The sequence below is a fragment of the Columba livia genome, chromosome 5 (genome assembly GCF_036013475.1).
Source record: "Columba livia isolate bColLiv1 breed racing homer chromosome 5, bColLiv1.pat.W.v2, whole genome shotgun sequence".
Taxonomy (NCBI): domain Eukaryota; kingdom Metazoa; phylum Chordata; class Aves; order Columbiformes; family Columbidae; genus Columba; species Columba livia.
Genome location: NC_088606.1, coordinates 18,777,489 through 18,801,668, shown reverse-complemented (window position 1 = coordinate 18,801,668; position 24,180 = coordinate 18,777,489). Strand labels below are relative to the sequence as shown.

The 24,180-nt window shown below is 42.7% G+C and overlaps 1 protein-coding gene across 1 annotated transcript in view; it reads left to right on the top strand.

Annotated features, from left to right (window-relative positions):
* Positions 1-6,992: 6,992 nt before the first annotated feature.
* KCNK13 (potassium two pore domain channel subfamily K member 13) overlaps positions 6,993-24,180 on the top strand; it is a 71,966-nt gene continuing 54,778 nt past the window's right edge. The window contains exon 1 of the mRNA XM_065063699.1: positions 6,993-8,254. Coding sequence (XP_064919771.1) covers positions 7,918-8,254 — 337 coding nt within the window. The 5' untranslated portion in view covers positions 6,993-7,917. The remainder of the gene's footprint in view (positions 8,255-24,180) is intronic.

Sequence of the window (24,180 nt, the reverse complement as noted above, 5' to 3'; positions counted from 1 at the left end):
CCTGCTTAAATTCCAGCTGGAATTTTTTGTTTTCCAGGAACTTGATATGATGTAACTTCACCCATCCAGAGTTCAGATTAATGCAGTGTTAGAAGATCATTCCTAAGTCCATCACTGGGAACAAATGAACCAAGTGATCAGTTCTGCTGGGAAGGCTTAGGAAGCCTTTCCAATGCAGAGCTGTGACCCCAAGCGACCGGGACCGTGGCAGAAGTGTGGATGTGAGGCGCTGCTGAGTGGCAGAGGTGGGGACAGAGCAGAGGCCGGGGGCTCAGGGTGCTGGACAGTACATGGTGTGAAGCAAACTAATGGTTCAAATAAAGGTTGAGTTTGGTTGAAACAGGTATGCGTGTACTTCTGTTTTAACTTCTGCTCTTCCACAACAGCAAGGAAAACTTGTATTGAAGAAACTGTCCAATGATAACTAAAGATCCATGGTGGCAACAGTCATTTGCACTCAGCCCTGTGCAACCTGAGCACAGCTGCGCTTCAGCACATCTTGGAGCTGACCCTGACCCGAAGGCTCTTGATAAAACCCTTGGCCAGAAAATGCTGTCTAATCACAATATTCTACATGTGCAGCCTCTTGGGTGCCAGGACAAACTTAAGAACTATTCTTAAGTGTCAGAATAAAATTTCAACATTCCTCTGTGCAAAATATTTTGAAATTCCATTTTTTTAATTGGTTTTTGGTTTATTTTTTTATTTTCCTCTCCACTCCTATTTCACTAAATTCTGATAAGGAGTTAAGGTGTGTATAATCATTTTTATCTAGAAGATTGGTGTATTTCAGATTTCTGTCTGAGGAAAAGTAGGGGAAACTCTTAATAAAGAGAAAACAAATTAGCCTAACCCACAGCAGAGTGTCTGACATATGAAAATGGATTTGACTCTGGAATCTTTGGTTAAAGTGATATTTAGGTCAGAGACTTGTACGCTTCTCCTTTATTTTTAAAAGGTAGTTGGAATTTTAAAAACAAAACAGGCAATAGCATTGTTTGTAGAAGTAATTGTTATTCAGCACATCATCTTTTTTACTCAATAAATTTACAGCTGAGGGTGAATCTGTACTGCTGCCCCTTCAAAATTAAGTGCTTTCCATTAGAACAACAGCGTAAGAGTTTACCACAATGCACATCAATACGCGCTGGTGCAAACAATGTGCAAACATTTCTGCAGCGCTGCTGATTAGGTTGGAAAGAAGGAAGTAAGGCATTTTTCTGGGCCTGAATGGCTAAAGCCGTTTGATCGAGCCCTAGTTGCTTTTAATGGCTAATGGAACTGATTATGTTTTGTAAAAGCTGAACTGGCTCCTAACCCCAGCTGTACAAGGTCCCGTCCTGGTGTCATAAACCATCCACAGAGGTGACAGCAAGGAAGGGAAGGCAACCGCAGAGCTGCCAGACATGCTGCAGAAGGAGGGATCGAGGTGGACAACTGGAAATTTGGTTTCACAATGGCACTTCAATACTGGACTGCATTGCTGTAGTGGGACAATAACAGTTTACTTCTACCTGGAACAAGGAAGGAAACTTAGTGGTTACTTGTGATCCTGAAAAGGTTAAATCTTCTGTCAAGGGCAGCATAACATTGTGCATTTTCTTACCGGAGTCACATAGAAATGCAATGATCTAATTTGGGTTTGTTCAAGATGTTGACACAGTGATCTATCTAGTCTATTCATAGTACTCTAGATTAAATCCAGCCTCACAGAAGGTAAAAAGGTGTTTTGTTCCATGCCAGGTGTGCAAACGTGCAATGGTATTATAGCTGTCTCATTTGGTGGTGTCCATGTGCTTTTTTTTAGCAAGTAGTGATATGTTAATTCCTGGTACTTTCTTCTGCTAAAGCTTTTTATTGTTTTGATATTCCAGCCTGTCTTCCAGTAAACAACTATGAATAAAGTAATAAATAACTGCACACAACATTCCAAGTAAATTAAAATTAATAGAGATGTGATACCAAGAACTAAATATTGAAATCTGTAAATTAATGCAATATGTAGATATTCAGTATGACATACTTTGGATACGCCACGTGTGTATTTAAAAAAGCTAGAATGGAGATGTAATGTTTTTAATAATGCCAGATGCTACCTAATCCCACAGATATTTCTACTGAAATCAATAAAGTTGCTGACATTTTACAGCTGTGGAACTAATCCCTGTGACCCAGGATGTCAGAATTTTAGCTGAACACTGACAGTAGTCACATCATTCCCTCTCCCTTCTGAGCCTCTCTTAATCTGAGCAACTGCAGTTGGCATCCTGAGGGGCAAGAGAAAGAAACAGAGCGAGAAGTACTGGAGGCTGAAATGAGCTGTGTAAGTTTGGAGAAATAAGTGCTTGTGTTAATCTACAGTCTTTATATCCTTGGCTCTTTTTGTAATATACTAGCTTTTCCACTTCTCCGTTTATCAAAATCTTATCTCAAAATAATTCCCAGTTACCACTCTGTAAATGTTGCTGCAGTACTTTCAAGGTATTGCGACCTCATTGTATTAATCAGAGTAAAAAGTTCATCCTTTAGTTGGAAGTATTTTCCATTGCTTAGAATGGAGGAATGCGAGGGGCCTCCTGGGTTCCTTTACTAACTCCTTTTCTGACTCCGTTCTGACTTTGCACAGGTTGATTTGTGTGTCTCGTTTTCTCCCTTAACATGCAAATCCCTACAGTACACAGTTCTCGTACCAATGTAAATAAGCATTAGCAAATTGTGGTGGTTTGTTATGCAGCTTGGAAAACTAAGCTGTTGACCTGACTGTTTTTTTTACCTGTTGAAATAATGGAAGTTAAAAAAAAAAAAGTCCCTTGTAGGGACAAGCCTGTCTATTTCTGCCTCACTTTCCAAACTCTAAAAATAATTTCCAAATATCTTCAAATAAAAATATCCCTCTAGGGTATTCTCTAAGTATAAATGAAATATTATCTTCCGCAAAAACACCGAAATAACTGATGTAAGTGATGTGAAAGAGATGGGAAAAGGTTTCACATTTCTCATTCCTAAAAAGCTCTTTTATACAGTCCCATTCACAGTATCACAGTATCACAGTATGTTTGGGATTGGAAAGGACCTCAAAAGATCATCCAGTCCAATCCCCCTGCTGGAGCAGGAACACCTAGGTGAGGTCGCACAGGAACATGTCCAGGCGGGTTTTGAATGTCTCCAGAGAAGGAGACTCCACAACCTCCCTGGGCAGCCTGTTCCAGTGCTCTGTCACCCTCACTGAGAAGAAGTTTTTTCTCAAATTTAAGTGGAACCTCTTGTGTTCCAGCTTGATCCCATTACCCCTTGTCCTATCATTGTTTGCCACCGAGAAGAGCCTGGCTCCATCCTCCTGGCACTCACTCTTTATATATTTATAAACATTAATGAGGTCCCCCCTTAGTCTCCTCTTCTCCAAACTAAAGAGACCCAGCTCCCTCAGCCTTTCTTCATAAGGGAGGTGCTCCACTCCCTTAATCATCTTCGTTGCCCTACGCTGAACCCTCTCCAGCAGTTCCCTGTCGTTCTGGAACTGAGGGGTCCAGAACTGGACACAATATTCCAGATGGGGTCTCACCATGGCCGAGTAGAGGGGAAGGAGAACCTCTCTCGATCTACTAACCACCCCCCTTCTAATACACCCCAGGATGCCATTGGCCTTCCTGGCCACAAGGGCACAGTGCTGGCTCATGGTCATCCTGTTGTCCACCAAGACCCCCAGGTCCCTTTCCCCTACACTGCTCTCTAATATGTAATTTCCCAACCTGTACTGGAACCTGGGGTTGTTCCTGCCCAGATGCAGGACTCTACACTTTCCCTTGTTAAATTTCATTAGGATATTCCCTGCTCAACTCTCCAGCCTGTCCAGGTCTCTCTGGATGGCAGCACAGCCTTCTGGCGTGTCAGCCACACCTCCCAGCTTAGTGTCATCAGCAAACTTGCTGATAGTACACTCTATTCCCTCGTCCAAATCGTTAATGAATATATTGAATAATATTGGCCCCAGCACTGACCCCTGAGGCACTCCACTAGATACTGGCCTCCAACTAGACTCCGCACCATTGACTACCACTCTCTGGCTTCTCTCCTTAAGCCAGTTTGCAACCCACCTCACTAGTCTATTGTCTACACCACACCTCCTCAACTTAGCTGTGAGGATGCTTTGGGAGACTGTGTCAAAGGCTTTACTGAAGTCAAGGTAGACCACATCCACCGCTCTGCCATCATCCATCCATCCATCCATCCATCCATCCATCCATCCATCCATCTCAGCTGCTAAACATCTCCTGCTTTGTGAGGGATGAGTACACCAGGTAAAGGCAAGAAGCAGCATTTCTTACTTCACATTCGGTAGGACTCCCCTGGAGATACAATCTCTTTGAAGCTCCTAGCAAAGCAACAGGCGTGTTGAAGAGTTTAGCCTACCCTCCATTGCCCCAAGTGTCACATGTTCATGAAGTTTGGGGATTTTTTTTTTTTTTAAATTAGTTTGTTAACAACAAGGTTATTAAGTTCCAGGGGTTTTGTTCAGGTCAAAGGTAATAGAAGGCTGGTTTATTTGCTCCTCTAGCAAGATGTTTCATTAAATACAAAATTCACTCTAGAGTAAATTGCAGCTTTCCCATAGCTTCTCCAGAGATAAGCAGTGCATTTTAGTTAAGTGTACCAGCTTATCGCTTCCAAAGGAGATGTTTAATTAAAAAGTGCAATGAGATAGAGTAAATCTCAGCATGAGTTGTCCAAGTAATTTGCTGATGCATTAATAATAGTTGGATATTTGTTATTAATTGTTACTAGGGTACTCAGTGACTGTAGCTTTCTTAATTACAGAGTTATCATTCAGAACTAGTAAAGACATTGATTTTTTTTCTATTATTTGCACTCGTGCTAAACCTCACCAGCATCATTTTTTTTGTCACAGAATACCTGCACACAGAAACAGAAGGCAGCTGTGTGCTTGTGGTGCTGAGGAGCTGGGTGAACATAGCAGGTCACTGTACTGAGGTTAATGGTGACACATTTGGTGTTCAGGCTCACAAGATGTTAATTTCAATTTGAAGTTAACTTAAATGTCAGCAATATGTTTAACCTGAAACAGAAAGATATTTCTTTCCTTATGCCAGTGAACACATTGCATCTCTTTATTCAGCCTTGCTTGAATGCCCTGAATGGGTGACTGCATCATTATGCTGTTTGTGCTCTTAACACGTTCAAGTTTTCTCAGCTACCTACCCAAGAGCAATGAGAATAGTAACCCTTTTTTTACAATTAAGTATTCTTTAAAATAAATACCTTTATTAAAGCAGGAGAAGTAAAGGAAGAAAAGGAGCTGAAAACAATAAAAAGTGCCACACCTGTGATATTTGTCAGCCACCTACTCATTTTCTACTTAGGATTCAGGTCAATATCAGCTCACACTTGCTCTATCCCTTAATAGGGAGCATATCCTTAAAAAGCCACTTTCTCAAGAGACTGCATCACTGTACGTCCTTATAGTGTTTTAGTTTGGTGAAGATCAGATTGGACCAATTAAGAGAACTTGCCCAGTGACAGTAGTATACATAATTGTCTTTCAAAACCATGCCAGATGTTCTTAGCTGCATTAAGGTAATGCTCCCTCTACACCCACAACCAACACGAAAATAACTATTCCTCACTAATGAAGTAATACGTAAATAATAGGAGGAACTCAAAATCCTCGGATAATTCTTTGGGTAATTTGATTGTTCTTCCCATTCCTTTGGGCAATCGCATTGACATCATGGTTGCAAGCAGTGAAAGGCTTCCACTGTGCTAATCCAAGCCACTCAAGGGCAACTGCGATGAACGGAGACTTTCATGCGGGCCACGGGTGCTCTGCCAGGTCTGCTGCCTCTGCTGCCCAGGAGAGCACTGATTTACACCCATCTTCTTTCTGGCTGGCAAAGCAGGGAAATATACGTGGGCTTTCCTCTAGCACGGACTATCAATAATTTTAAATATACACCAGCAATTTTTATGGAAGCATGTGGTTACCTTTATCACTTGGCACAGAGTCTGGTTAGTTTGACTGGCATCTTGTCTTCCTCTTTTTTTGGTTGTTTAATGTCTTCCAGCATTGCTGCTAATTTTAATTGCCATATGTCAGTCTATGCTGAAGACTAATGAAGAGGGAATAAAATCCTGCAACATGATGCATTATGTATCACCTATGAATAACAACAAACAGGAAAAAACAGAGAGGAAACAAGAGTCCCATTCATCCTCAGCTGTTGGTTTACTCTGCAATGTGAGAAATGAACTTGGCTTCTCTCTGTGCCGCGCAGATTCATTGCCACGTGGCTGGTGATCCTATCTTGAACACAGGCACAGAATTGCCCACAGTCCACCCCCAGGAGTCCGATCAATACAAAAGATGCAAATACACCTCAGGTGGTGAGACCATCAATGGCTCTTACACTAAGTAGACGATTATCTACCATCAAGGGAGATTCATAATTACCAAGACCTTACCATTATTTCCATTGCATTTTAACTGCAACATAATTAACAGAAAATGGGGGAAAAAAACAAACCAAACCAAACCAAACACAACAAACCAAACCAAAAAGAGGAAAAGACAATCAAGCAAACAAAACCCCAAACCAGTAAATGTCGTAGTAATACCTCATTAACTTGGTTTCTAAAGCAAAATACATGTAGGTTAACTTTCACTGAAGAGAATGCTTATACACTAATACGTTTTCAGAGTTGAATTCTAGCCCCAAATAATTTTAAACTAGAATTCAGCAGTGTAGCAATTGCCATAAATTGCTGAGTTTAGCTTTTTCTTTTTATAGTAAGAATGATTTTTCCAGAGGGTTTGGATCGAGAGCTCCTTGACCTTGAAAATAACGCATTTTAAACCACATTGCAGTGGGAGAGCTGCCAGTGTCTTCCACACACGATTTCCCTTCGACTCCCCAGTGTTGGGAGGATGGAGATGTAACAACCTGTCGAGAAGGCAATCAGCCACCAGACCTGCAGAGAACGAGGTGCCCTCTTTTGGCAAAAGGGAGTAATTTTTCTCGCTTTGGTAGCGAGGAGATTTAATCAGCTGTAGATTGTGACTCCGGGTGTCTGTCAGCGCCCGCGTTCCCCGGGCTGCACAGCGCTGCGCAGCCCCGCGGCCCGGGGCGCACGGCGGCCCCAGCGGGCGGGAAGGCCGCGGGCTCTGGGGAGACAGCTCCCCGCCAGCTTCTGAGGGGTGGAGGCCGCGGGCAGCCGTCCGCCGGCGGCTCGCCCTGGCAGGTGCCTGCCCGCCCTGTCCGGGGCACCGGGGAGATCCCCGGGGGCGGCCGCCTAGCCCCGAGCGGCGGCTGCACCTCTGCTGAGGGGACCTTCCCTCAGGGGCACGGCGCGGCCCGTGGCTTCCCGGTGGCCATGGCGCGGGCGGCCCGGGGTCAGGGGCAGCCGTCCCCCGCGGACCGGATCAGAGGAGCCCCGCGGCGCCGGGGGAGGGCGGCGGGGAGAGCTGCCGCCGGTCCCGCCTCGCCCCCCCGGCAGGCAGGAGGCGCCTGGCGGTGCCTGTCCCTGCGCCCCGCTCCGACGTGCTCGGGGCGGGGGAAAGAAGGGGATATGAAACTGGTGGAGACGGGGGCCCGGCGCGGGGCGCAGCGGGGCTGAGGGGCTCTGCGGGACGGGACGGGCGGTTCCCTCGCCCGCAGGATGCGCCGCAGCCCGAAGCCCGTCCGCCGCGGGGCCGTGCCGGGCGCGGCGGGGCAGCGCCCTGTGCCCGGGGCGGAGGTGCCGGCCGGCTCCCGGGAGCGCCGCTCGCTGCCGCCGGGCTCCGCGGCTCCCTGAGCCCTCGGCCGCGGCCCCGCGCACGCCTGGCCGGTGGCGCCGTGATGCCCGGCGGCGGGAGGGCCCCGACGTAGCGTGGCGGCACGGCAGCCCGGTCCCGCGGGGCGGAGGATGGCGTGTCGTGGCGGCTGCTGCTCCAGCGCGGGTCGCCTGAACGCGGACAACGCGCGGTTCCTCCTGCTGGCGGTGCTGATCGTGCTGTACATGCTGTGCGGCGCCGCCGTCTTCTCGGCCATCGAGCTGCCCACGGAGCGGGAGGCCAAGGAGCGCTGGGAGGAGCGGCTGGAGAACTTCACCCGGCGCCACAACCTCAGCCGCGCCGAGCTCCGACACTTCCTCCGCGAGTACGAGGAGGCCAGCGTGGCCGGCATCCGCGTCGACGACATCCGGCCCCGATGGGATTTCACCGGCGCGTTCTACTTCGTGGGCACCGTCGTTTCCACTATCGGTGAGCGGCGGGACCCGCCGGCGGCCGCGGAGGGACGGGCGGGGTCCGGGGCGGCAAGGCGAGGTCGGCCGGGGATGCACAGCCCCCTCTCCTCCCCAGCTCCCTTGTGCTTCGCAGCGGGCTTCGTGCTGGTGCCGGGCATGCTCCTGCCTCCTCGTTTCTCCTTTTTTCCCCTCTCCTATGAAAGAGGCGCGGCCGCGGGCAGCACCCGCTGGCGGAGAGCGCTCTCCCGCTGAGCGCCCAGGTGCACTCGGAAGCCGCGGCCCCACTGGCTGCCGCTCCCCGGCGCGCTGCTCCGGGCGGGCTCCCCCGCGGCCGCCAGACTTTTCCCCGGGAGTTTCGCCCGCCTGCGCGGAGGAACCCGGCCCCGGCACGCGGTGGCAGACTTTGTGGGAGGGCAGCTGCAAAGCCCAAAGCTTTTTAACAAACGCTGTATGTCTTTAAATTCTGGGAAATCTTAGATCAGGAGGTAGGTGGTTTCATAGGCTGTAAGCTCAGAAGGGACCTTTCTGAGGATCGAGTCTGGTCTTAACAAGAACCATAAAATACCTTGTGTAGTGTCCAGCTGCAGAGTGTACAACTTGGAAAGGCTGCATTTCAAACCACTTGGCTTTTTGCTCTTCTGGCTTTATGAGGCAGAATCAACAAGTCGGTGGGCACTGCTTACTTTGCGAACAAACTCAGGTTTCTTCAGGCTGAAGGAGCCTTCGAGGGAAGGTGATGTTGACTAGAAATTCCAGGGGGGCTGACAAAGAGTACATTAAGATGAAAAAGGACACCACCAAGAACAGACTTCTGCACCTGAGGGAGCCCATGGATGTCACCAGAATGTTTTCGTTCAGGCGGCTGCGGACAGCTAAAAGCCCCGGAGAAACGGAGCTTCAGTTAGAGACAGGCAATCTTGTGTGCATTTACCACTGTGACAAATAGGATCACTAAATCTTGGTAATGGCATTTCCAATTCTCATCAGTCTCCACGTGTGAAACGCACACTCAGGAATGATTGTTTAATTAACAACAGCAATTCTTCAGGAAATCTCCATTAACACTCATTCTCTGAAGAGGAAGCCATGCTTTGTGTGGGATGTGTGTGAGTTTGTGCTGTCCTGCAGTTTGTAGAATACCTGACGCTTTCCAGTGGTTCTGCTCAGCCTCTCCCCAGTACTGATTTTCTTAGATCTGGAGCTAGTTTTGTTGTGAAAGATGTGATCAGGCTGGTTTTATATTTCATCAAGGCATCAAGATCTGGATGTTTTGCATCCTTAGACCTTAAGTCCTTAAGACCCAAGAACTATGCCTAAATGTTCTGCTGAACTGGTAATTTAATTTATAAACCCATTTTTGCAAACACCGTTCAGGTGTTCTTGTACGGTCGAAATACAGTGTTGATGCTAATCTTTGTTACAGCCATAAAGTCATAGTAAAGTCATAGTAAAAAGAGCTCTCTGATCTCTGAAGTCCACCTGGTCCACCTCTGTTCCTAGAGATCAATTATATGCGACTTTTTTTTTCTTTTTTTTTTTTTTCCTGATAGATGATTGGCCAAGCTGCCATTTTGAACCTGCACTGTTGGAGATCCCACAACTTCCACAAGGAATCCAGCCTTGTGTATTATTATCCTCATAAGAAAAAAAAGGTTTTCCTGATGTCTACCTTACTGCAGTTCAGTGACTTGCATTATTCTTGTCCTACCATCCTTCATACCCCAAGAATAGCCTTTTAGGTACACAAAGACTGTTGACGTGTCTCCCTTAGGTCTTATCTCAATTCAAGAAGCCACAATGTTGTCACCTCCCTTTGCAGTGATACAGTTACTCCTCACATGTGTTAACCGATGCCAGCAGTTCTAAACATAAATGTTTATCTTATATAAATGAGGTTATTAAGAATGGTATTTGTGGTCTTATTAACTAACTTCTTGCAAACACAAGCATCCACTTATCGACTCACACTTTCTGGCAATTTCTCTGGCTTGGTGATTTCTGTTGCCCACAATTTAGACCTCCATCAATGTTTCTGCAGAAAACGCCAAGAACCGTTTTTCCTTTGGCTTGTGTATGGTCTGTAGACTTCGGCATTTTACATCCTGTCCCTTCTTTTGACATGGTATTGCTCTTCCTCAGTCTTATCCATGGTGTCACTCTCTCAGCGTGTTTTATTAGTTGCATTGTCCATTAATCCCATCAGTGGCATTGCACTTTTTCAATCATATCAATAGCATCCCTTTTTTTCTTAATCTTCTTAGCAGCACTGCTGCTTTGTGAGACTCACTGTGCATTTCAGGGCTTTATCTTGGCTTGTGCTGCGGGCCGGCCTCTCCAGACGTTCACAAGCCTCTTGTGCTTCAGTCAGATCCCCTCAGCTGTGCCACCCAGGAGCGTTCTCCTGCAGACTCTGCAACCATACACTTACTTTCATCTGCTTTATTGGGGTCCTAACAACAGATTTTGTTTTACACAAATCCATATTTTTGCACTCTTCTCAGCCCTTTGCAGATGGTCCACATCTTCTTTCATGCCCCAGTACAGTGCCTCAAAACAAATGTATTAATATTATTCCAACTGCGACCTTGCTAGTTCCAAGGAAAGTGGAAGGATTATTGTTTTATGTGTTTTCCAGTCTATATTTCTGGTGTCTATAGAACTTTCTACAGCTGAATAAAATTTGGTGCCTTCAGTTAAAAGCACTTTTTAAGGAATAGGTGCTTTTATGGCATATTCCTAATATCAGCTAACTTACATTCAGTACTATATGCTAGTATAGATACTTTTGATTTAGCAGGTAAATTGTTGTAAAAGCAGTTATCTTTTATTTCTTTCATAAACTTTTTTTTTTTTTTTCTCTTTTGCATAGTGGAAATTATTTTGCTACTCCACCAAAGAAAATTTATTTCTTCTGCAGTAAATAAGGTAAACCTAACCACTTCAATATACTGGTAAAGTGTCACTCAAACATTACGTGTAGCATCAACTGCCTCCTGTACTTTAACTACAAAGAAATACCATAATGTATTTTTGGCTTTCAGAGGAAAGAAGAGAGTTTTGCAATATCTAAGGGAATAATACTGTCTTTTAAATTAAGATTCACATAAGATGTTTGTCACATAGATATCAAAGCATGATATCAGTGCATCTAGGCAAGAGGTCGAAACTAAATATAAACAAGCTAATTTAATTTGTCAAGAAAATATAAAGCTAAACAGAGCTGAGCTAATAAAAATAAATAATTTGTCTTTTCTCAGTTTAGTAATTTAGAATTTGTTCCGTAAAAGGGTTTATTCCTATCAATGCTCAGCCTGTAACACCTTATTTTGATGTGTCTTTAGCTTAGTGTGATCCAGCACTAAGGTTACTTATACTGGAAACATTAGAAATATAAGAAGGTAACCACAAATACCTGCCCAACTAGGAGACTACCTAGGCTACCCAGGAGGTGATGCCAAGGAAGAAGATGGGGTCACAGCCTCTCCATCCCACAAAGGCAGGTGCTGAACTCCAGCCCGCAGGGAGGAGCCCACATGGGCTTCTTCATAAGCCCTGTTGGGTTTCCAGTCAGCCCTTTGTCACTTAATGAAGTGTCCCTTTTGCCTAGAAATCAGGTGGTAGTAGTACTGTCTCAGGATGTGAGTGATCAAAGCAACTTATTTCTCAGACGGGACTTGAAGCCACACCCCTGCATTGCAGCAGAGTGTCCTGACCACCCGTCTGGGGAATAATTTTTAAGCCAGGACTGTCAGTGTTTTCTGTTGAAACTCTTCCACTTTGCATGGACTAATCAAATATTCCTCAGACCAGAAAGTAAAACAAGACCTGAGTCCCAATTTGTTCTTCAGTGCATGTATATGTGGTTTATACAGCATTTGGTGTGCTCTGGGTGTTCACCAGCATTGGACTGTAAGGTGGCTATTATCAGCAGGCATTTGGCTACTGAAGGACCTCTGTGGTACCTGGGGGCAGTAGTGCCTCCAAAAGATAGGGAGATGCTGTCCAGGTGTTTGAAGATCTATGCACTGGATCACTGCTTGTCTTTCATGACAGACACCTGAGCATCCTCAGTTCCACTGGAAATAGGTGGATACTACTACCTTTGAGCAACGCAAAGGGTTAACATACTGGGATATTTGTAGCATCTAGAACCTTCTCAGCTCTTTGAAACCGCTCGAAAATAACTCAGTTGCATCAAATGAAGAATGTATCAATGGATTAAGACACTCTTATCTCATTTACAGCCTTTTTACTTTGAATAACTTAAGAAAATTGAAGGACTTTGTTTGCTTTTCCCTTCTTTAAAAAAGCCTATGCCCATCACAGCCCCTATTATGATGTTGATTAAATCCTGTTTAACTGTAAATGGAAAAAAATGAATCTTGTTGTAAAGACATAGCCTGAAGCAGCTCCTAAAACTGTCACATGAGCTAGCTGCCCTTTTCACAGGCTGCTGGAGGCTGGAGGAGATCTCTGGAGATTGTCTGGTCCAGCCCCCGCACTCCAAGCAGGGGCAGGTACAGCCGGCTGCTCAGGGCTGCGTCCTGTCGGGGTTTGAGTATCTCCATGGATGGAGACTCCATAAACTGTCAGGGCAACCTGTGCTAGTGTTTCACCACCCTCACAGTAAAAGAGGGGTTTTTTCTCCTGTTCAAATGGAATTTCCTGTATTTCAGTTTGTGCCCATTGCCTCTTGTCTTTTCTGTGCAAACTGTTTATAAGCAGTGAGGCAAAGGAGGAAATTATATCATCTTCACAAAATGAGGTACATTTTCTGGAGAAATTGTCAAAATTTGCATCATTCCTTTCTGCAAGCAGCTGCAGCATTGTGGGCTGGAGGTGTAAAGACTTTCTGCAAGGTGAGAAAGAGATTTGTCCACCAACGCGTGACCTGAGGCCCAAGAGGTGAAATTTCCTTGAGTGAAGGGTGAGATTTTTACAGGAGAGAGTGATGAGCAACCACACGGCATATTGTCCAGAAGGGGTAGAAGGAGTCACAGCAACTTATTTAAGCAGCCTGGGGAGGGTTGCTGACGGGAGCATTGTTTATTAACAAGGAAATCTGCACGGGGTGAGACAGCCGCACTGTCCATGTTAACAGCAGTGGGTTGTGGAGCGAAGGAGGGAGCGCTGATCAATGCCAGAGAAAGTGCTGCTTTCCTCATTTTCACTTGTGTAAATGCAGTACCTGCTACTGAGGCTGCGCAAAAAACAAGTGTGTTTGTGGGATGATACCCAGCAAATTGCCAAGCTCATTCAAACCAGAGAGCTGGGGTACTGCTTGGAGCCTTCAGATCACCCTGTCTTTGCCATGTGCAGAGTGAATGCGGGATGACAACTGCACCGAATTCTCTGCCTGGGCCCAAGGGACAAGCTTATTCCTGGTGTCAAAAAAGGATGTGCCATTACCTAACTATACCATGCCTGAAATACTGGAACTTGTGCAGCACAAGGTGCGTTGTTCTACTAGCTAACATTTTTCTTCTTTAAATATTGCTTATGCTGCAAAAATCTCTAATAATTGAAAATAGCCCTCTTTAGCCACTGAACTATGACCAGGGCTCTGTAATCCCAGGTGGCATAATGAGATAAGCTCACAGGAGCTAGCATTTTCTTTTTCGTAGATTTATTCTGTTTCTGAATTTTTCTAAACATAGATTCTGGTCATCTCTTTTCTGTTGGTGAGCTGACACTTCAAGAAAGTTGTGCATATGGGGCAAGTGTGTCCTACCCTTTAGAGCAAAGCAATACAAGTCTGTGCTTTTAGTTATGCTCCTAGCTGTGCCCCTCATTCATTAATAAAGTGTGAGTGTCATCTCTCTGCTTCACTTTATCTAGCCCAACAGTGAGAAAAAACTAATTTTTGACTCAGAGAGGCTAAGCTCATTTTTATGGCCATAAAGCATATTGTTGTTCTTGTCCCTGTATGTCAGTTGCCTCACCGTGAACTTCAGAAGACACCATCAGACCCTGAATCCCGTTCTGAATGCAACCCTCTATACATTTTCTTTTGGAGAGATCCATCTTTTCTTTAAAAAAACTGGCATGCAGTTGTTGAATAAAAGCATAGTAATTAAAGTTCTGCCACAAGAAAGGGAGCTCAGGTTTTGGTTCCCTGCTTTGACCACAACTCTCACATTCTGGCTGTTCTTGATGAAGGCTACATTTATTAGAAGGTGATGTGTACATAATTTCAGTTTTATGGATCCTTTACTGATTCCAAGATGCTTTTCACCAAGGCTGCTCTCAGTGATGGAGACATTCCTATGAGGAACTCCTTGTTCAGAATGGGGGCTGTTTCAGAAATCCTTCTGAGGTGCCCACCTCCACCCTGGTATGATGTGCAGAACCAGAGCATGCAAGGACTAGTTTGCTTTCCTGGAGCCACAAAGCCTCTTGAGTCCTTTCCTGGATATAAAGTACTTTTTGTCATCTTGCTGTACTCATCAACAGAAGTGCAAAAATTGCACCAGGCCGTTCAGATTCTCCTTCAGATAACTAGAAATAAAACATGTATTTCCAACATGCTCTGTTGAAGGTAACATATTGATGGCTTCTCTGCTTTCTTCTATTGTAGAGTGGCCAGAAGGATAGGAAAACACCAAGTATTGATGCAGTTCATGACTGTTTGTGTTAGTGTGACACCCACTCTCTCTTTCCCTTTGAATTTACCACATCCTGCAGTGTCTGACTTGCTGAGCCTATTCCACGTGTAGCCAGAAAATGTGGAATACAGGTTACTGAATGCCGTGTCTCCTGTCATTTTCCTTTTGTCATACTTTAAAAATGATAATTAGTTTCCATGATGACAAAATATTCAAAGATCTCATTGTTTTAGTGTGAAAAACTAGGAATTCTAATGAGTAGAAATAGTATACAAGAAACAGCTTCATAAAAATGTCATTGCAGTAATTAATGTATCAACAACTGTATGGTGATAATTTAAAAGTGAAAAGTGCATCTGGCTGAGTAAATAACATTGTGCAAGGAGATGAAATTTAGAAGGGAAGATTTTGCTTTGAAATATTTCACAGATATACAAGAAACAAAATTAAAAAAAAAAAAAAGTTACACCGGTTGCTTTGGAGGCTGTTTTTTTCAGAAGCTATTGAAACAATCCTGCTGGCTTTCATTGTGTAAATAGAACAGAACTAGTTTTTTGTTTTTGTTTTTTTTTTTCCAAATAATGTAGCATTTGCATTAAGAGGAGTGCAAGATAAAAAATATCTTGCTCAATAGATGTCTTAAAAGTGGAACTACAAAAGAAAGAGGAACAACAAGGCTTATCCCATGCCAACAAGAGGAAACAGCAGCCAGAAACGATGAAATTAGAAGCAATGAAGAGCAAGGAGGTTTATTTGACATGTAGAGAGCTGACAGAGTTAAAAAAAAAAAGGGGGGGAAGAATGTTTCCTCTCTCATTTTGATACTTTGAGAAGAAACTTTTGTCTAGTGTGTATTAAAAGGTCTTTTATTATAGATTGTGTTTTATAAAGCACTGTAATACTCCTGCATTGATAGCCCTGAGCACCTAAAAGATGTGTGTGCCCTGAGAGTGAGGATGGGACTGATTCCCATCACCCGGGCTTGGGAGGCTACTTCAGGAAAGGCATCTTTAGAGAAAAAGCCTCTTCACTTTCCATTCCCGTCCTTCATCTCTCCACCCTCATTTCCCCCTTTGGTTCTGCGTCTGCCAATAAGGGGTGCTTGGGTTGATGCTCTAGGGAAGTTGCAGGCAAACTGACGCCATTTATGTGCTTTACAGGACCACCAAGTAGTTGTCAACTCACTTAATTTTTAATTTCTACCAGCTGAGGACTGCATCTGTTAATAAAACTAGAGCATTCCCCACCTTAGAAAGATTTCCCTGCTCAAGTGAACGGTCCATGAAAACTTCAACTGAAAGTTTTCTGTAATATAGGACAGATCTGTATAAAGCAAAGATGTAGGAAAAAAATGGGAAAAGGAGAATGGGGGTTATAATGACAGAATAGCCACCAGTCTCTGCTATCTGCAGAACGAAGTAGAAATCTTCAAACAAAGCAAACCATGTAATAGAAAGGAAGTATGAAATTAAATCAACCTGGAAAGCCTTTTAGAAACAAGATCTAAAAAGTTACGGGAGTGATAGCCTGGCAGGCTCCCTCTTGGACAGGGGTTGAAACGCAGTTTAAACCAGGTGGTTATAACCCACAAGGTTAGAGAAAAGGCCAGGTCAGATCTCCTTTGTCGATTTTATTACTTCTGTTAGTGCCAGAGTCTTCAAGTGATCTTCAAGTCATACAGTTTTATGGAAGATATCTAAAATAGGTCACGTGAATTAATATGTCCTAATGTGTCTGTTCCTCCTCCCTGACTGGAAAAAACAAACAAACAAAACCACACAGCAAAAAAACAGCTGAGGTACCAAGTGCGAAGTAGATGTTTATACTATTGGTGTTGAAATTTAGGTGAGATAAATCCCGCACCCAGGCAGGAGCAGAATTGAAACAGCACACCAGTGTTGGCAACACTGACTGTAACTTCTCTGCTACAGGTTTCCTCTCTCTTAAACAAGATCAGTAAGTAGTTAAAATCACTCTGAAGTCTGTAGAGGAAAAAAAAAATTATCAGTGACACTCTCTCAAGAAGATTGGGAACAGTTTTTTTTTTGTGAGGAACTGGCAAGATTCTCCAGGGCATGACTTGATCATAACAGGGGATTTATCTGTAATATTTAGTGGCTTATGTGCTGGGAGATGGGCACACGTTCTTCAGCAAGTTTTTGAAACATACAAGCAACTTAAGAGGAAATCTTTCTGGATTTGACCCTATCCTAGTTTCACTGGCAGTTCAGAAAGCAACTTCAGTGACCACAGTGTGGCAGAGTCCATTATTCTTTAAAAGAGAAGGAGGAAGAACAGAAAACCAGGGAATTTAAAGAGCAAAACTTTTAATAAGCTCAGAGATCTGCAATGTGCAATCTCAGAGGAACCAAAACTGAAGCAAAAGTGAGTTAAGGCAGGCTAACAGTCTCTTGGACAAAAGATACTAAAGATGCTGGCTCTAGTAATCCAAATGTAGAGGGAGGACAGTAGTAAAAGACCAACATGTCTAAATGTTAAGTTAGTTACTGATTTCAGTCACAAGAAGGAAGCATATGGAAAATCAGTGAAGACAATTAAAAGGAATAATATGCAAGTACAGGAACAGAATAAAATGTCCAGTCCCTCAAAACATGATGCCATAAGCGAAGGGGTATCAAGGGTGATGTGAAGTCATTTATCAAGACACTATTGATGAGAAAGACTGAGAAAAATATTGGTCTGCTGTACAGAAAAGAGGAAGAGCTCTCAACAAATTACTCCAAGAAGACTGAAATGTTTAATGCCTTTTTCCGCACCCATCTCCTGAAAAGACCAACTCTGAACTGATGTGTGATACAATTAACGCTTGTGATAAAGTGGAAAGTAAAAGAATGGGTTATAATCCCTAAATCTGTCAGTTCTTTTCAAATCGCTTAAGCCAACTCAACTTCATTCTAGAATATTCAAAGAGATTACTAAAGCAATAAGGAGCCCTTCAGCAACTCATGGAAGGGGATGAAATTCCAGGCAACTTATAATAGCATCCAGTCTTTAAAAAAGGGATGATGACAGGAAGGAATTTTAAAAATAAAATTATAGCTCAAACAACTTAACTTCAGTTCACCTAAAATTGCTTGAATGGGTAATCAGATCAACTATTTGTAAACATCAAAACTGAAACAAGGAGCCAAGTAGTGATCAACGTGAAATTACCAAAAGTAGGCCCTGTCAAATTTAATCTGTTTAGTTGTACGACAAGGTAACGAGCCTTATGGTTAAGAAATAAGCAACTGATATCAGATATCTTGACTTTAGAATGACTTTTGACATTGCCTCACATTTGATAAGTAACCTGAAGAAACGTGGTTGTGATGAATTTGCAATGGGACCAGCTGGAAATTGCATTCACTGAATAGGTTTCATTGGATCATTTTCAGAATAGAAGGATTTATCAAATGGGGTTCTGCAGAGGCCTGCTGCCTGTATCTGGTCTAGAATTGCTGCTATGCCTTTGTAAAAAATTTTTTTTAAAACTCACATCGACATGTATGAGGAATATTGTAGCGTAGTATTTCCACTCTGTGCTGTACTGGGAAGCACTGTCTGGAATACAGTTTTCAGATTTCGTCTGCTTCACTTCTAGAAACAGAGTCTAGAAGAAAGTGATAGGTATAACCAGACACCTAGAAAACAAGACTTATGCAAAGATCAGAAGAAATCAAGGGACTGACACAGCCAAAGGAAGGGAATTAGTGAAGGAGAAGAATGTATGAAAATTTGATGCAGGAAGGATTGCACGTTCTGTTCTTGAAGTGCATGGCAGCTTGGACATAGGTTAATGGGCTGAAATTGCAACAAAGAAGATCCAGATTATACACTAGAAAAAGTTTCCTAAGTCAAGTGAAGCAGTTGTGTCTCCCTAGAACGCTGTACAGACCCCATCACCAGAGTCCTTTACAAGCAGGTTAAGCAAACATCCCGCAAGAATGATGCTGGAATCTTTAATTCCATCATTGGGCAGTGAGTGGATGAGATGACCTTTTTATGCCTGTGTCAGAGCTTTTTCCCAGATTCTATGATAATATGTATTAATTATCCTTGTTATCCTCAGAAAGAAAATGCAAGGTTTTCGGCACATTGCATAGTTTTTTCTTCGGAACTTTTTCACTTGTATTTTTAGAATGCAGATGAAAATAATTTTGTGGCAAATTTACATGGAACTTCATAGATTTTTTATAAACCTTCAGGAAATCAAAGCAACATTTTAATATTAGGATGAAGCAGGCTTTGACATGTGCAGTTATGATACTCTGCTTAAATAAACTTCAAAACAGCCTAAAATAGAATTGATCATGGACTGAGAAGCACTTAATTAAAATAGTGAAATCAGATATAACAATATATTTACTGCTTCTGAAATGAAACAAACAAACAAACAAACCAACCAAAACCTGAGTCAAAAACTATTCATTTTAAAAGGCTAAAAATAAACAGATCTTAACTTTTAAGAACTTGTTTCTTTAAGGAGCAAAGTACTTTGCTGCAAGTCTCTATTTCAGCAGCTGTAATTCATTGTACCTCCTGCTAGAGTTGCTCGTACTAGTATGACTTAGAGACAAAGAGCATGAGGAAAGTACTGTTATCTGGGTTCAACAGATGAAGGCAATTAAAGGCAATGAAATGAAACTTAAGGCAGTGAAATTCCATTTAAACCAAGTAGTGGATATTCTCAACTGTGCCCTCCACTGCTCCCCTCATGTCCAACTTGTTGAAAAGAGAGACCGAGCAAAATAAACCATTGCTCACTTTGGGGCTCTCCACTTGCATTGTTTTCCTGCAGAAACCAGGGGATGGGGGGAAGGGAGGATGGGGGCCTGGCTGTACCCACGCCTTGCCTTTGTGTTCAGGTGGGACGTGGCTGAGGCCGCTGTTGCGGGATCCACTTCTCAAACACAGACAGATAATAAGTCTTAGATAATTGTTGGAAGGCCTAAATAATTTGGATGGCCAAATCCTATATTCGGAAGTGATTTAACGCAATTAAACTTTCTAAAAGCCCATTTACTCCCAAGCCAAGGCATTTTTTGCACAAAACACTACTGCAAATGGAACATAGTCCCTCCAGTGACATGCAGCTGGGACCTCTGTAGGCGGTCTGTGTGTCCAAAGGAAATGGTGTTCTGTAGGTGAACGTTGCAAGAAGATGGCAGGCAGGGCCGGCTGCCCAGCCTCCGTCCCCATGCCATCTACCCTGTGGCCCTTTGCAGAAGGGTGGGTAGGTTGGAGATGCACCGTGCTTGTGGCTGCTTCTGCAGCAAAGACTGTGCAGACAAATACCGGGCCAAGGACAGCCCTGGTAGATGTTGGCTTTCTCCAGATGGGCCAGCTGGAGGAAGTGTCTGTTTTCCAGACGGGCCATGCTCCAGCCTGCTCACCTTGTGAAAAGATCTCTCCGCTGTAATTCTACTACTTCTGCCTAATACTTCTAAGGCATCTATTATTTTCCAAGCCAGAAGTTTCCCGAGGAGCTGCAGGCTGAGCTGGAGAATAATTCTACATATTGGAGTACACAGCTCCAATTTTTGACTGGAGTGGTGACACATGCACTACTAAGTTTTCCTGTTTCCTGGAGAGAAAATTACTTTTTTAATTGAAAGCAAAAGCCTAATCAGGGCTGAGAACATTAGACATGCCATGAAGTGGGATAAGCTGGGTGGAGAAACGAGAAACACTAATTTCAACAAATTACTTGCTGGTTATGGGAGCAGTGTTAATTTGTCCTACAGAGGAATTCTAAGAATAAAGAGGGTCTAGGTATACCGAACAGTGAGATTGTTATAAAATATATATATTATATTGACTTAAGAAATGAAAAACTAGTGAGTTCAAATAACATTACATCATAGTTGAAAATATATTTTTAAAAAATCTTTTAACTTGGATTAGCCCGTATATAAAAAGAATGGGAAAGTTGTTCTAACTAAATCAGGGAAGGGTTGCAAATGTGAATCCAAATATTTGCTGACTGTCTTAACTGAATTTTAGAATAGTTTAGTCAAGATATAGAACACTGAAAATAAAGGCTTTGATTACAATTTATGTTTACTTGTATGGATAGTACTGTCTGTTCAGTAGAATTATTTCATTTGTTAAAGAGAAGCATTTGTTGAGATGATTCATGCATCAACAGTTAATTTATTAAAGCTTTTCAGTGCAGTAAAAAACACTTCAAAACAGAATTGTTTCAATATTAAAAATGAAAATAATACTTTAATAAGTGAATAGTAATTTTTGAAATATTATTATATAATTTAGATTGTCAGGAAAAATATTTAGGATTATAAGACTGGGATGTTGATAGCATTCGTGTGGCTGAAGTGTTCCATTGATTTCACGCTGCCAGCCCTGAGGGAAGAATATAGCTTGTGGAAGTGTTTCAGTCTTCTTGACTTGTGAAAATTCAATATATCAGAAGGTGCTGTTTGTTGCAAATACAGCCCAGGCTTTTTGTAACCTCAAACCAATTTTGAGTTTGAGGTGGTTTTGTTCTCAGAGTAAGAATGCCAATAAGGCCCTAAACGTGATGTTATTCATACACAAGAAATGATGACTATTTTAAGTGTGACACTTTTTAATAGAAAGCATTTCTGCTGAAAATCTGATAGGCTTCAGTTATTAGAAAAATAAAGAAGTAGAAAGCATATATTGCTTCAGTGTCAAGCAGTAACATTGTAAAGAAGTAAAACACGTAGCAAAACATTGAATTTAAATGTACTAAGGATGCTGACTAAAAAAAGTTTTCTATTTTAAGCATGTATTTGCATCGTTTGTACTTTTCTGCAACACTCTTTTGCAGTAATTAGTCAGAACTTCACAGCAACTGCTGTGCAGCCTTCTTGCTAAAATAGACTGTTCCTTGTCTACATCTGTACTTGTGATTCTCTTATTCATGCCAGAAATATCAATGTAGCCTGTACAGACTGCTGAGCTCCTCTGGCTCTGTCTGGTGGAGGATAATACTCAGCAAACAGGCATGGTACTGATTTCCATGTTCTAACATACACGTAGTTACATATGAAGTCAAGCTCAAAAATCATAAAGCTAGTTAGAGCAAAACCAGCATGTTCCATGAATTGCTTTGAAAATAAGGAAATATTATAGGCCAGTTAGAAGCAGAAACAGATTTTTTCTTCTGTGGTTATTTCTATAAAAATAGGAATAGTGCCATTAGGGTAGAACCTTCGCTTTAAACGCAACTTTTCTTTCATATTGCAGATTAATTTCTTTTTTTTTTCCCCTTCCTTTTGCATTCTCCTTACATCACATCACTTTTTCATTCTCTGTATGCTGTGCCTGGCACTGTGGTGCTGTTTGTTTTAAGAAAAATTGCAATTTGTACTTGGCAGTTTCTCTCTTTTTCTAAATAGGAGTTAATTTTGTTATACAGGCTTCCCTTCTTCCTTTCATCTTTTACGTGTAATGCTTTAAATAGGCATTTTCACATGCCCAGGGAACTGGAGTCTGCATGACCCATCTCAAGCTGCAGTATTCCTAGTTCATCGAGTAAGCAGGTGCAAGTTTGGTTTGTGGCTTAATGAGAACGTGCTCCAGACTGTCCTGTGTGCCCCAAGGAGCAGTACTGGGCATCCCTTCCTCTGAAGTGCTGCTTCACCGCAAATTCAAACATCCTTGTGCTGAAACAGATGCCACCTTCCAGACAAGCTGTAAAACAAATTCCCCTATTATTAGAACTGTCCTGGCACCCTCTGTAAGAGTGAGACTTCAGCCTTGCCCATGTTTTAATTTGAATGCTCCTGGTACCAAACAGGAATCCTCCCCACGTTTTCAGCTGGACGCTGTATTCTGGCTGTTCTCTGATACCTCGTGGGTTTTTGCTTGCTATTACATTACAGCCTTGTTTCATGTCAGGACTGCTGGAGTTCAGTGCCATTGACAAGAAACCCCTATATCATCTTCAAAACATCATTTTGGAAGGAAATGTGTTTTGGAAGTTATAAGTACTGAAGTATTGCAAAGAAATAAAACATTTACTCTTGAGCACCCTCATTTACTCTTGAAGGCCGTGACAGTTTCAAGTTTCCACAAATTTGTTCCTTCCAATTTCTGGGTCTGGAATCTGAAAAAGCAGAGAAATAGCAAGTGGCATATAATAGGCTTGTCATAACTAGATACTAAATATTTTGTAATTTATGCTGCAGCAAGAGCTGGGTTGCTGCTTTTCAAATTGTCCTTTTTTTTTAAGGAGAAATACTCCTGTTCGTGATGTTTTTCTCTGATGCTCCCCCAGGATGAATTATCTCCTGCTTCAAGAGCTGATTTAGGTGGATAGTGGAAAAAGAAATTAACCAGATCAAGTTTTATTGCAGAAATTTGGAACTCTTTTCCTGATGTGTTTAAAGTTGAGCATGTGAATAACCAGGTGAGTGAGTCTGCAATCAGTTTAAAAGCCATCTTTTCCAGTGTACTTCTATACCAGTTGTAAAGTATTTTGCTACTCAAATCAAGGACAGAATACTGCTTTTGGAAATAACATCTTATTTAGTCTATAAGTCTATTTCATATCTTGGAGAGGCTGTTGCACTGAAGGGCAGATATTTTTAAGATTAGTTTTTTATCTTACCAGCATTCAAGGGGCTACATTTGATGTTCTGTATAACCTGTCTGCAAAGAAAACATTGGCATGACTCAAAATACACAAGGAACAAATCTGGTTTGTTTACTAGGCCGTTTTACAGCCATGTTTCAGAGCAGATTTGCATTTTAAAAATCAAAGTTTGCTCCCATTGAATAAAAGCCATCAGATGTCATCCATTAGTACTAGTTTATGTATTAGTTCTCCTAAAGTTCTTTCCCTTTATTTCTGAGCCTCATTAACCTAAACACCGCATCAGAAAAGAAGATGTAAATCCAACTTTTAATCTTCTGTCCTTGCTCAAAGGCAGAACTGCAGTCAGCTGGGCATCACCACTCTTTTTAAAGCAGGTGCCTGGGCAGTGACCCAGCAGAAATTAGGAAGAGGTGGCCAGTGGAAGTGATCAAGGCAACTGCCGAGATAAAGGACCTCCCTGTAAAGGGCCAGTGGGCAGGCAGGTGTTTAGGATGAAGATTACAGGCTTAGAGTCACCTGCTGAGCTGGAGCAGCAGCACAGGTGCTCACTACCCATTGCTCAAGCTGAAGTGATCTGGCTTTTAGTGCCACTGATAATTATCCAGGCTAAATCCCTTTGTCCCTCCTTCACGGGTATTCCAGATGATTTGAAGTCGTAGGTCTGGCTACTAACATGTTGAATATAGACACTTGCCTTTCAACAATGAAGCTATGCTTCAGGATCTTTTGGCCTCTGTGTTCCTGGAC